The following is a 12,160-nucleotide window of genomic DNA, read 5'->3' as shown; positions in this document are numbered from 1 at the left end:
GATCCAGTCATTAACCAATGAGATATGCCTTGTCACAGGAAGTCCCTGGAGCACGAGCGAGCCCAGCATCGAACCCGAGGCCCAGAGCACTGGCGGAGCCGAAGACAACTACCACCGCAACATGTCCTGGCTGCACGTAGGTGACCCCGCCTCAGGCCCACTACTGAGCCTGGTCTGAAAAGACTCCCATCATGCCTTGCGACAGATTACCATTTTATTTGACCAAGCAGATGTGCCTCACTGCTGCCCCCTTGTGCCCCCCCTCCCCACACGCAGATCATGATCCTGCTGTGCAACCAGCAGAGCTTCATCTGCACGCACGTGGACTTCTGCCACCCGCGCTGCTACCAGCACCACAGCCGCTCCTGCGCCCGCCTGGTGCGCGCCATCAAGCTGCTGTACGGCGAGACCGTGGACAGCCTGCGCGAGGACGGCGGCTCCGCCCACATTGGCGCCCGCGCCAAGAAGACCAAAGAGGTGAGGGAGCAGCCGAGAGAGCAGTCGCTCAGCCAACGCTGCTGCTCTGCCTTTGAGTGACACTGCCAACATGCTGTTCACGGACATGTTTAGCGGTTTTTCAGTTGGAAAAAAAACAGTACCTCACCTTTTTTAAGTACAGGTAGTAATTTAGCATGTTTGTTGAAGTAGAGCTTGATATATACTTTATTATAATCATTATACTTATTATTCTTATTTGAAAATAACTGCCTGATGTCCTGCAAACATGTTCACTGGGTTTCAGTGTCGTGATATCAGGAAGTGCATTAATAATAGTAGAAATACAGTAAATATTGATCCATAGTTTGTATGACAAGACAGTTTTCAGGATGGATACTGAAGTGCACCATTCACTTTTTTAAAATGTCTGAAATCATTGATAGTTGTTGTCATGCATGTCATGTATTTACAAGTTTTCATGGTAAATCTTCCACCCTGTGCATAATTATACATGCTCATAGTGGCCGTGTGTGCCTCATTAAATATGACCACTCTCTGGTTCCAGTGTTCGGATAAATCCTGCCTCCGTACCCCCTCTATGAAGAAGCGGCCCACAGATGCCAGTGCAGAGGGGAAGAAGGACACGGGCATGCTGAAGTACATCCGCAATCAGGTATTGCCCCCCTCATTCCTCCTAACTCTGAATTCCTTTTGTGTCCCCATTCTAATGCTCTTCCTTTGGACCCTCCCACTCTAATGCCAAATCATTATTTGACCCCTCCCACTCAATGTCAGCACATAGTCTGCAGTCTAGCCAGATAAACAGCTCAGTCACACACATGAATATTCATCAGCTGTAATATAGCGTCATAAACTCCTGTTAAGAAGACAGTCTCCAAGAATAAGAATGCAGAGCGGATGAACAAATGCAGGAGCTGACCATCTGGTCACTGCAGAGAATCAGCACCCCACCAGCTCAGTCGTGTCGTGTGGGCTGTGAGATCAGTGCCTTGTTCCACCCTGAAGGTGATGAGCCTGGCTCCCGCGCCCCTGTCGCTCCTCATTAAGGCCGCGCCCATCCTGACTGAGGACATGTATGGGGACATCCAGCCTGCCGCCTGGGAGCTGCTGCTCAGTGTGGATGAGCACATGGCTGCTGCAGCAGGTAGGCCTGTGTCTACATCCTGCACGTTTAGAGATACCACATCTATCTATGCACTAGAGATATAATTTGTAGTATTTGTGCCTGTGTGTTTTCTCTGTGTATGCATGTATGGTGGTTACTTACTTACGTTTATACATGACTGTACTGTACGTGTGTGCGAACAGCGGCCATGTTCCTGCTGTGCGCGGTGAAGGTTCCGGACGCGGTCACGGACATGATGATGGCGGAGTTCCACCACCAGGAGGCGGGGCAGCGGATCAGCTCCGTGCTCAAGTTCTACACGCTGTGGCGCTTCCGCTACCAGGTGTGGCCTCGCATGGAGGAGGGAGCTCAGCAGATCTTTAAGGTGTGTACCTTCATTTCCACCCTCACTCTTAAAGTCTGTGCTTCTGTTTACTCTTTCTGAAGGAACTGAAATGAATGACTCTCGCTGGCTGCAATGCATTCCGTCCCTTTTAGATCCCGCCCCCTAGCATAAACTTCACGCTGCCCTCCCCCATCCTGGGCATGCCCTGCGTGCCCATGTTCGACCCGCCGTGGGTGCCCCAGAACACGGGGAGCGTCCAGGACCCAATCAACGAGGACCAGTCTGTAAGTCCCGCCCCCTGTCTCCGCCCCCGGGCCGCTCGGAAGCTTAGACGCTTCAGCTGTGTGGATTCATTGCATGGGTCTGTGTGCTTTTCTTTTCATCAGTGAGTTCTGTAATCAGTGTACAGTCCTGACCGCGCTGTTACTGCAGGGCAGCACGTAATGCGCTGTAGCGCCCCCCGCAGGCGGATTGAGACGGCTGTGCAGGCAGTGCGCTCCTCCGACGCAGTGTCTGCGCAGCTCGGTCTGTGGAAACTGCAGCTACGTCCTCCACAGTGACAGAGGGCAACACCCCAGTGAGACGGGCCTGTATCTTTATTAAAAATATAATCACCCCTGTGTGAAATATCTGGGTGATGACGACTGGTGGGTCGGTCTCCATGTTTTGCACCAGTAAAACCAGTGTTTGATACACCAGAACTCTTCTGAACTTGAGAGTGCAAATGACACCTTAAATTGAAATTCCATTTTTTGATTTGCATCTGAGTAACTAATTTTACTATTGTCAAACACCCCGTCCACCACTTAACCCCCCTCCACCTAACCCACCCCCCCCAACCCCCTGCATACCGCATCACTGTAAATTCTGTGGTGGAGTTTTTAACTGCTTAACATATGTAAGTTTAAATTTACAGTCCTACCAAGAAATGAGGATTGTTAGTAAAGTTTACTGTGCAAGCCCATTAAAACTGTACAAGCCCGAAAGGCATGAGTGTAATCTAAACTGATCTAAAAGTAATCATATACGATATGTTAAACCGGGGTCAAGAGAAATACGCTTGCTTTGTTTCATGGTATGACTGTATTCACTTTGTTGCCATGGTGATTACTGATTGTGTACCATCAGCTATGGAAACTACAAGTGTTTTGTTTTGTTCGGGACAGCATGCATGATAATGTCCTAACATCACTTGTTAATATTCCATAGCTGAAAGTGATATTGGCAGGTGGACTTTATACTGAGAGCTGTAATCTGTCTATTGGTTTCTTGTTTTTAGTATGCCACATTAATTCAGTCAGTCTTTCCCATAGTAAGTTGTGATTTCTCCTCAGCTGCTTGTATGGACGTGCATTCAGTGATGATCTGGGATTGTACATCGATAAGTGAATGTTTGTTGAATCTCTGAAATGACCCCTTCCTGCCCCCTCACCCCACTACACCCCACTTCACCTACATATACAAATTGGTACCCGAGGCCAAAATGGCTGCACATTCCACATAAACTGGCATCCCTTATAACAGTGTACCGTAGTTAAGGAGGCATGACAAGGCCAAAGCTGGCATGGTAAAGTATATTAGCGTAAGGAAGTGCATGGTGGTCCCACAGTAAAGTGCATGGACTTTGCATGGATAAGCATGGGAAATGTGTGCTATTCACAGAGTTTACATGCGTCTGAACTCCATGCTTCCAGGTTCTGTCATTTCATTGTGCTGTTGATTCAGTGCACAGGTTCCGCCTCACATCTGTGTGCGCTGGTTGTGAAACTGCATTGTAATTTGTTTAGTCTCCTGGTGAAAAATGCTATCCTGTCTGCAATGTATGAGCACTGTACTACTATTTGATATTTTATTAATCAAACGTTATTTTTTATTTAAAAAGTTGCTGTTATTGCATTCATTTATTGTTTCTAAAATAACACCTTTATTAATTTTTCTGTTAAATGGAATTTTGCAAATATCAGAATGAGTATTTTTCATCAGGAGCAACTAAACACAAAAGACTTGGGATTAAGGCTGTGTGGGAAGAGTTTGTACACTGTGAGCGCGCTGTAAAACTGCTGGGGTTGTGTTTACTTACCAACTGCCATTGCTCTGGGGGTGGCTGGCTTCTATGAGCCCCACCCCCTTTCCTCAGAAGCCTCAGCGTCTCAGCCCCGCCCTCTCCCCCCGAACCCCTCCCCCTGCAGAAGTCGTTCTCGGCGCGGGCGGTCTCGCGCTCGCACCAGCGGGCGGAACACATCCTGAAGAACCTGCAGCAGGAGGAGGAGAAGCGGCGGCTGGGGCGGGAGGCCAGCATCATCACCGCCATTCCCATCACCCAGGAGGCCTGCTACGAGCCCACCTGCAGCCCACCGCCCGAGCAGGAGGAGGAAGGTGGGCTTGCCCCTGCAGCTCGGCATGCTGGGATACCTCAGTCCTCCACCATGCCTCTCAGAATTGAGTCATGAATAAATCTGGATGTTGTTTTGGGTCTTCAACCTTCAGACATGACTCACCCCTCAGTGAAATCCTGATGACTCACTCTCTCACTCTTTTAGAGTAGAACATTTGTTAATTGAGAATACCTTTTAGATTAGAAGGAGGATTTTTTAACCTCTGTGAATGGCAATAATGGATATCATTCACCATACATTTATAAAGTTTATAAACCTCTTCTGAGGATTTTTCTGAGTCTGTTCTGTCTCTTGTGTCTGTACTGTGTCGATGTACTGTATCATGTTGTGTCTGTACTGTGTCGGTGTGCTGAATGCTGCTGTGCCTGTACTGATGCTGTAGTGTCGGCGTTTGTGTGCTGTGTTGTGCTGTGTCTGTGTTATGTCTGACGTGGTGCTCTTTGTTCCCTGTCAGCAGAAGAAGTGGTTAACCTGGCGTCTCGCCGCCTGTCCGTCAGCCCCTCCTGCGCCTCCAGCAACTCCCACAGGAACTACTCCTTCCGCCGCGGCTCCGTCTGGTCCGTGCGCTCTGTCGTCAGTGCCGAAGGTCAGAGGTCACAGTTCTGTGTGTCTCTGTGACTGGTGTTACAGGGCTGAATAGTCCATATGCTGGACTGGTCCTAAAACAACACGAAAACACATTTAGTAGAAATTATACTGAAATCTTTAAACTGGAAAATTAGAAAAAAACTAATGAGACATGGATCAGATCCAGAGTGTTTATAATGATAATACCTTCAAATTTAGAGGTGCTGAACGATTCTCACAACTTCCTGCACACATTTCTCTGCCCCCTCACCCTACAGATGAGGAGAACACCACGGAGCTCACGCCCACTCATCATGTTCTGCAGCCCCCGCAGGCCGTGTTCCCAGCATGCATCTGTGCGGCAGTGCTGCCCATTGTGCATCTGATGGAGGATGGGGAGGTGCGGGAGGATGGCGTTGCAGGTAGGGCCTTCCTCTGATGTTATAGCTCCGCACTTATCTCATTTCTCATTGTAGCTGAGTCTGTATGTTCTCTGTATGATTTAGCTTTACTGCCTTATTCTGTTCTGGTGCTGGTAGCTACCCTGTTAATTGCACTTGATGTTATTTATTTTGTTTTATTGTGTTATTTACATTTATTTGGACAAGTGTCAGCCTGCTGAATAGATGTAATTACATTGATTTCTGAGACCTGTGTGTGTGTGTGCGTGCGTGCGTGCGTGTGTGTGTGTGTGCGTGTGTGTATGCATGTGTGTGTGCATGCATGTGCGTGTTCTCCCTTGGTGATCCAGTGAGTGCAGTGGCACAACAGGTCCTGTGGAACTGTCTGATCGAGGACCCTGCTCTGGTGCTCAGGCACTTCCTGGAGAAGCTTACTGTCAGCAACAGACAGGTAAGAGGAAGTAACATCATATTTAACTCAGCCCTCTTCCTGTGTGAGAGCTTCAGCTCCACTGAGGTGAACAGACCACTGTGTGGTATTCCTGTTTCTCAAAGCATCATCATATAACAATCTCTCATTATTATTAACACAAGCATTGCTTATTTTATTAGTGAACGGCCCTAGGCAGCTTTTGAGAGCACTTGCTTTACTGTTCCAGGACGAGCTCATGTACATGCTGCGGAAGCTGCTTCTGAACATAGGAGACCTGCCGGCCCAGACCTCTCACATTCTCTTCAACTACCTGGTGAGATGCACAGCCTCACTTTGAAATGCTCGCACCTTTTTAGGAATTTATGTCAGCATTTTATCCACAATACACTTGATAAGATAGAAAATAGCAAATAAGTGCATTAATGCCAACTGGTTTGTGTCGATCCCAGATTGGCAGCACACAACCATTCACGCTTCTCCCTCACTGGCACCAAAGTTTGAACCAATCATAGTCTCATTGTAACAAAGCCAGCATGCTGATTGGTTTGTACTGATTGACAGTTATCTCTTCCTCCTTGTCTGTGCGCCTCAGGTGGGGCTGATCATGTACTTTGTGCGGACGCCCTGCGAGTGGGGCATGGATGCCATCTCGGCCACGCTGACCTTCCTGTGGGAGGTGGTGGGCTACGTGGAGGGGCTCTTCTTCAAGGACCTGAAGCAGACCATGAAGAAAGAGCAGTGCGAGGTCAAACTGCTGGTCACCGCATCCATGCCAGGTACGACGGCATCAGCACAGGTGTGAGGGAGAGCACTCAGGGAGGGCTTCGGTTCTGCCGTGGTTTATCTATGCTGTTTTCCCTCTGGTGTGAGGTGACATAATGTGAGGTCATCATGCACACTTGGACACCTCCATTTTTTGGAATTTTCAAATGAATTAAGTACACTTTCAAAACATGCCGTGGCAGTTGACATATTGCACTGTTGTAAAACTTGTTATGGCTACAGATGATATTTATGGTCGTTGTGAGATCTGATTGGGAGAGTGACTCCTGTCACCTTCCGTACACAGTGAGCTCAATTCACTTCACTCTGCTGTAATGTGTACAGTACACTACAATATTCACTCTCAAAATGAAATACGGTTGTCACTCCCAAAAACTGACAGTGTGAATGTAGCCAAAGAGGACTGATGGAACAATGGAGCTGAACTTCTGGCTACTATAAACATGATGTGGTTTCAGTAGACATGAAGTGGAACCACAGATATGCTGACAAGTTCATCGGTAATGTGTTTGCCACCGATGAAGCTCAGAGGATGGAAGGAGCACAGGAGACTTGCACTGAGTTTGTTTCTATTGGTGATGTTGCCCCACTTTCCATCCAAACAGGAACCAAGACCCTGGTGGTCCATGGGCAGAATGAGTGTGACATTCCCACCCAGCTCCCAGTGCATGAGGACACCCAGTTTGAGGCACTTCTGAAGGTAAACCTGCTTAGCGTGCTGCCCCCGAAGGACTGCAACAGTAACTGCAACCAGTAATGTTACAGCCTCCCCAAGGAGATTGACCGTCACCATCACCATTAATAGAAGTTAGATGATTATAAAAAATAGAAAAAGCACTTGATTATAAGAACAGGGCCTCTGACACAAGAATGCTGTTGTCATAGGAGTGTCTTGAATTCTTCAATATTCCTGAAGCACGTTCAGCACATTACTTCCTCATGGACAAGCGATGGAACCTCATCCATTACTCAAAGGTACCACCGTTCCCTTCAGTATCACAACATGCATTCATTTAGCATCTATTTCCTATAGATGGGAGGGACAATATACAAAAAAACAAACAAACAAACAAAAAAAACCACTGGGATTCATGATAAAGTAATATAAATAAGGTTCATTTTACCCAAGTTTGCCTATAGCTACTTTTCATTGTTATGGGACAGTTTAAATGTTTTTATTTATTTCACTTTAATATTTAAATTTCATAAATCTCAATTAAATGTTGCATGCCTTGTGAACAATAACTGTTAGCTGCATAGATAACATACCAGATGCTGTTGTGTTATTTTGCCCAGCTTGTCTTCCAAACTTATGCTAATTTGTATCACATTAATTAAGATAATAGTACTCTCTGGCAGTTTGTTAATTGTGATTTAGGTTGTGCAAAGTAGCATAATTTTCAGGGAAATGGTTGCAAATATAGCAGTTGTATATTTAGCTTAATCAAATTGTACCAGATTGTAGCTCATTGTATCTCTAGCTTATTTAATCACACATTGTCATGGTTATACTCTGCATTGCCCTAGTAGTAATACATTATGTCATGTGCTCTGTTTGCAGACATATGTGCGGGACATCTACCCCTTCCGCAGGTCAGTGTCCCCCCAGCTAAACCTGGTCCACATGCTACCGGAGAAGGGCCAGGAACTGATCCAGAAGCAGGTGACAAGAAGATAATATAGTTTCCTTTATTTAAGCATGATTATTAGCTGAGAAAGTTACAGGAGGAAGCAAGATGGGTAGGGACTATAAAGGGTTTCATTCCCAGTCTGCTGGAGATGGCATAATTAAGTAGCCAGGTGTAGAGAACTAATCTGAGATGGCCATTGGGGTTAATGACCCTACTCTTTCTGCTGGGCCAGGTCTATATTTTTGCATATTTCTATAGTGGTATGCCAAAGTAGTCATGTACATGTTACTTAAGACTTGTTTCAGTCATTCACATTATAGCACACACTGATATAAGCCCCGCCCCCCAGGTGTTCTCCAGAAAGCTAGAGGAAGTGGGGCGTGTGCTCTTCCTCATCTCCCTCACCCAGCGTATGCCGGCCCTCCACCGCCAATCCCACGTCTCCCTGCTTCAGGAGGACCTGCTGCGCCTGCCCTCCTTCCCCCGCACCGCCATCGATGCCGAGTTCTCCCTCTTCAGCGAGCCCCAAGGTATGGTTGTCGTGGCAGCCTCACCTCCTCATTGCCTCTGGTCGTGACATCATTCAACACTAGTGTTTAAAAGGCATTTTCATGGCAACCATTCTGTGTGAAATTCATGCAGTTAAAATTCATGTGTGCAGTTAAAATTCTGTGTGTGTGTGTGTGTGTGTGTCCAGGAAAGGAGCTCTTTGGCCTGGATACACTACACAAGGTCCTGTGGATTAAGCTACTGGAGGAGATGTTTCTGGGCATGCCCAGTGAGTACCCTTGGGGTGACGAGATCATGCTCTTCCTCAATGTCTTCAATGGCGCTCTGCTGTTGCACCCTGAGGACAGCGCCCTTCTGAGGCAGTACACCGCCACAGCAATCAACACTGCAGTGCACTTCAACCACCTGTTCTCCCTCAGTGGATACCAATGGATCCTACCCACCATGCTCCAGGTGGGTCATGCCTACCATCTCATAGCAGTAAACAGGTGGTAATGCTTGTTTAATAACATGCAGATTGCTTGTCTGTATGGTCTGTACATTTTTCGATCAACCTTTGCCCGCAACAGTTCTGTCCCTATCCTTCCAAAACCATTGAAGGTTCGGGGACCCATCTTCATTGGAAGCATTGCCGATGAAGACAGATATTTGGGAGTAAAATCAAAACATCTGTCAGTATCTGATGTGCTGAAATGGCAGTTTTGAAAGACTGCCCCCTTGTGGAGTGTGGCAGTTTGTCCAGTTCCAGTGTGAGGACTAGGTGTATGTGCAGTCCTATTGTGCCCAGCCTGACTGATGCTGTTCTGTGTGCTGAAGGTCTATGCAGACTACGAGAGCAACCCGCTGCTGAGGCAGGGCATTGAGTTCTGCTGCCGACAGTTCTACATCCTGCACCGCAAGCCCTTCGTCCTGCAGCTGTTCGCCAGCGTGGCCCCACTGCTCGAGTTCACTGTGAGACTCCACTACACACATTAGTAGCTAGTAGTAGTATTGTGGTATATGTATGTACTGTGTGTATTGTGTGCATACGTGTGTGTAAGAGGGTGTAATGTGTACAGTAAGTGTGTGAGAGGGTGTGTTATTTACCGTCCCTGTGTTGGGCATGTGTGTGTTCCTATCAGACCAGCACCAGTACAGGGCTGTCGAAGGGCGTGTCAGCACAGTGCCTGTTTGACCTGCTGGTGTCACTGGAGAACGAGACCCCTGACACGCTGGACGCCCTGGAGCTAGTGAAAGCAGAGAAGCCGTTACGCTCCCTGGGTGAGAGCAGAGACCTGATCTCAATGCTCGCACATGCTAACCCATGCGCAGATCTTACTGAACCACCGTCTAACTGCGCAGAATTTACTGACACACAGTAACTAACAGACCTTAGTGACCCTGCAATTTTACTGCACAGATCTTTTACCGCTTCCGCATCATATGACTCACTAACTGCATTACACAGACCAGGAGAACCTTCATAAAATTGCAGGTCATACTGAAGTGTTATTCTTTGTATTTCACACAGACTTCTGCTATGGTAATGAGGACCTGGCCTTCTCTATCAGTGAGTCCATCAAGCTGTGTGTGACAGTGGTGGCCTATGCCCCAGAATCCTTCAGGAGGTGAGTCATGATGCAACTATGCAGTAAGTATGATAGGAAAATAAAATGGAAATAGAAGCTGGTAAAGTTGCTGCAATCTTTGCCTTTCCCATGCATCTCTGGACTACCTGATTTCCCACAATGCTAGGCAATCTGCCAAATTAATTGCACTCTTCTGCTACATCTAGCACTACTAAATGCCACTGTGCTATTCCATTCTAGAGATGGGATAAATTAATACTATTACCCTCTTGTAACTCAGCTTTCTGAATGAGTTGTTAAAGGCTTCCTATCCTTGCATGCCTATATGTATTGCTTCTGGAGTATTCCACTCTGGCAAACACTCGCTCTTCTGAGATTTGTCTTCCCCTTGTGGTGGCAGTTTGCAGATGCTGATGGTGCTGGAGGCTTTGGTGCCATGCTTCCTGCAGAAGATGAAGAATAACACGCTGGCCCTGGAGTCTGCCTCAGCTGCCCGGGATGAGATTGCTGCCATTGCTGCCCTTGCCACCTCCCTGCAGGCCCTTCTGTACAGCGTGGAGGCACTGACACGGTCAGCACACACACACACACACACACACACACGCATATGCTAATGCTAACCAGATGTAATTGGGTTCTCCCACACTGGTGTGAGACTCATGCTTTGTTTCCATCACTGTGTCCCTCTGCCCTGCAGGCCAATGACTGCCCCTCAGATGAGCCGGTGTGACCAGGGACACAAAGGCGCAACCACTGCCAACCATGCCATGTCAGGGGGTGCTAACACCAGGTGAGGGGCGTCTCAGTGGAGCCTCAATAAATCACTTTAATCAGTCTGTATGTTGTGTAGCATCACTTTTCAATCAGGTTCTCACAGCACTTAAGTCTGATTCTGAGTCTGAGTCTGTGTCCCAGTGATTGACACATGTGCAGGCTCTGTGAACAGAGGAGTGCGACCAGTTCAAGTCTCAGTGAGAGAACAGGGCAGTTAATTTAACTATCAAATTCAGCAGTCAAGGATTTTATGTTGTGAATGCCAGTGCTGATCCTTGCACTGCTGATGTGATGACATCACTTTGTCAGCAGATGTGATTATCTCTCTGTTTTACTTATCTGATGACATCAATGCATCGTGATGTAAAAACATGGCAAGAACCGTATAGTGCTTCGTTCTGCGGCCGCGGATGGTTCATGTTCTGATGATGTCCCTGCATCAGAGACAACCTGCACCTGCTGGAGGAGGGCCAGGGTATGCCGCGGGAGGAGCTGGACGAGCGCTACGCCCGCGAGGAGTTCCGCCGCCCGCGGGAGTCCCTGCTCAACGTCTGCACCGAGTTCTACAAGCACTGCGGTCCGCGCCTCAAGATCCTGCAGAACGTGGCCGGGGAGCCCCGCGTGACTGCCCTGGAGCTGCTGGACATCAAGTCCCATATGAGGTCAGGGGGAAATGGCTACTGACTCTGAGATACTGACCAACTCCAGTCACTGGTCAATACAAGCACTGGGTATGGACCCTGAGATATTGACTAACACTGGCCAGTGAGATACTGACCTACAAGGGTCAATGACCCTGAAATACTGCCCAACACCATTGGTGTAGTGGTCTGGGTAATTAGCAGGACAGTTTGCAGTTACAAGAAAAACTGTAATGCATAAATTGTATAAAAATGCACAAAGTGTATGGACAAATATACATGCTATTTTATGGATTACCATTATTTGCTACCTGCTGGGATCTGTGGCAGATTCTTTTTACTGGTTGGGGGCCTAGTTATCATATTTCTTTGATGAGGGAAGGTTCAGGTTCAAAACCTGAACCACACAAACCTGAACCACACATTACCACTGTAATAATCCCCTCAGGCAGTTCAAACAGCAGAAGTAGCAGTAGTGGTGAAGGAACGCCAGTGGCACAGACTTACCCTGTGCCACTGGAAGAGGATTAATGTAATGTTATAGTC

General features: G+C 47.5%; 1 protein-coding gene across 19 annotated transcripts in view; it reads left to right on the top strand.

Moving 5' to 3' along the window:
- The window catches only part of LOC118214123 (protein unc-80 homolog), a 52,335-nt gene that overhangs the window by 27,541 nt on the left and 12,634 nt on the right, over window positions 1-12,160 (top strand). For 12 of the 19 annotated variants that reach the window (XM_035393730.1, XM_035393727.1, XM_035393734.1 and 9 more), the window contains 24 exons: window positions 39-136; window positions 277-477; window positions 1,004-1,111; window positions 1,465-1,603; window positions 1,768-1,949; window positions 2,063-2,194; window positions 3,190-3,222; window positions 4,100-4,286; window positions 4,761-4,892; window positions 5,152-5,295; window positions 5,625-5,725; window positions 5,934-6,020; window positions 6,300-6,483; window positions 7,096-7,190; window positions 7,376-7,465; window positions 8,052-8,153; window positions 8,471-8,651; window positions 8,819-9,084; window positions 9,448-9,582; window positions 9,753-9,891; window positions 10,142-10,238; window positions 10,600-10,770; window positions 10,897-10,989; window positions 11,417-11,635. In XM_035393730.1, the coding sequence (XP_035249621.1) occupies window positions 39-136; window positions 277-477; window positions 1,004-1,111; window positions 1,465-1,603; window positions 1,768-1,949; window positions 2,063-2,194; window positions 3,190-3,222; window positions 4,100-4,286; window positions 4,761-4,892; window positions 5,152-5,295; window positions 5,625-5,725; window positions 5,934-6,020; window positions 6,300-6,483; window positions 7,096-7,190; window positions 7,376-7,465; window positions 8,052-8,153; window positions 8,471-8,651; window positions 8,819-9,084; window positions 9,448-9,582; window positions 9,753-9,891; window positions 10,142-10,238; window positions 10,600-10,770; window positions 10,897-10,989; window positions 11,417-11,635 (3,316 nt within the window). The remainder of the gene's footprint in view (window positions 1-38; window positions 137-276; window positions 478-1,003; window positions 1,112-1,464; window positions 1,604-1,767; window positions 1,950-2,062; window positions 2,195-3,189; window positions 3,223-4,099; window positions 4,287-4,760; window positions 4,893-5,151; window positions 5,296-5,624; window positions 5,726-5,933; window positions 6,021-6,299; window positions 6,484-7,095; window positions 7,191-7,375; window positions 7,466-8,051; window positions 8,154-8,470; window positions 8,652-8,818; window positions 9,085-9,447; window positions 9,583-9,752; window positions 9,892-10,141; window positions 10,239-10,599; window positions 10,771-10,896; window positions 10,990-11,416; window positions 11,636-12,160) is intronic. The other 7 variants (XM_035393738.1, XM_035393735.1, XM_035393729.1 and 4 more) reach the window with 3 other exon arrangements.

The sequence above is a fragment of the Anguilla anguilla genome, chromosome 15 (genome assembly GCF_013347855.1).
Source record: "Anguilla anguilla isolate fAngAng1 chromosome 15, fAngAng1.pri, whole genome shotgun sequence".
NCBI lineage: Eukaryota > Metazoa > Chordata > Actinopteri > Anguilliformes > Anguillidae > Anguilla > Anguilla anguilla.
Note: the sequence above shows the minus strand (reverse complement) of the source record. Positions and strands in the feature narration are given on the sequence as shown.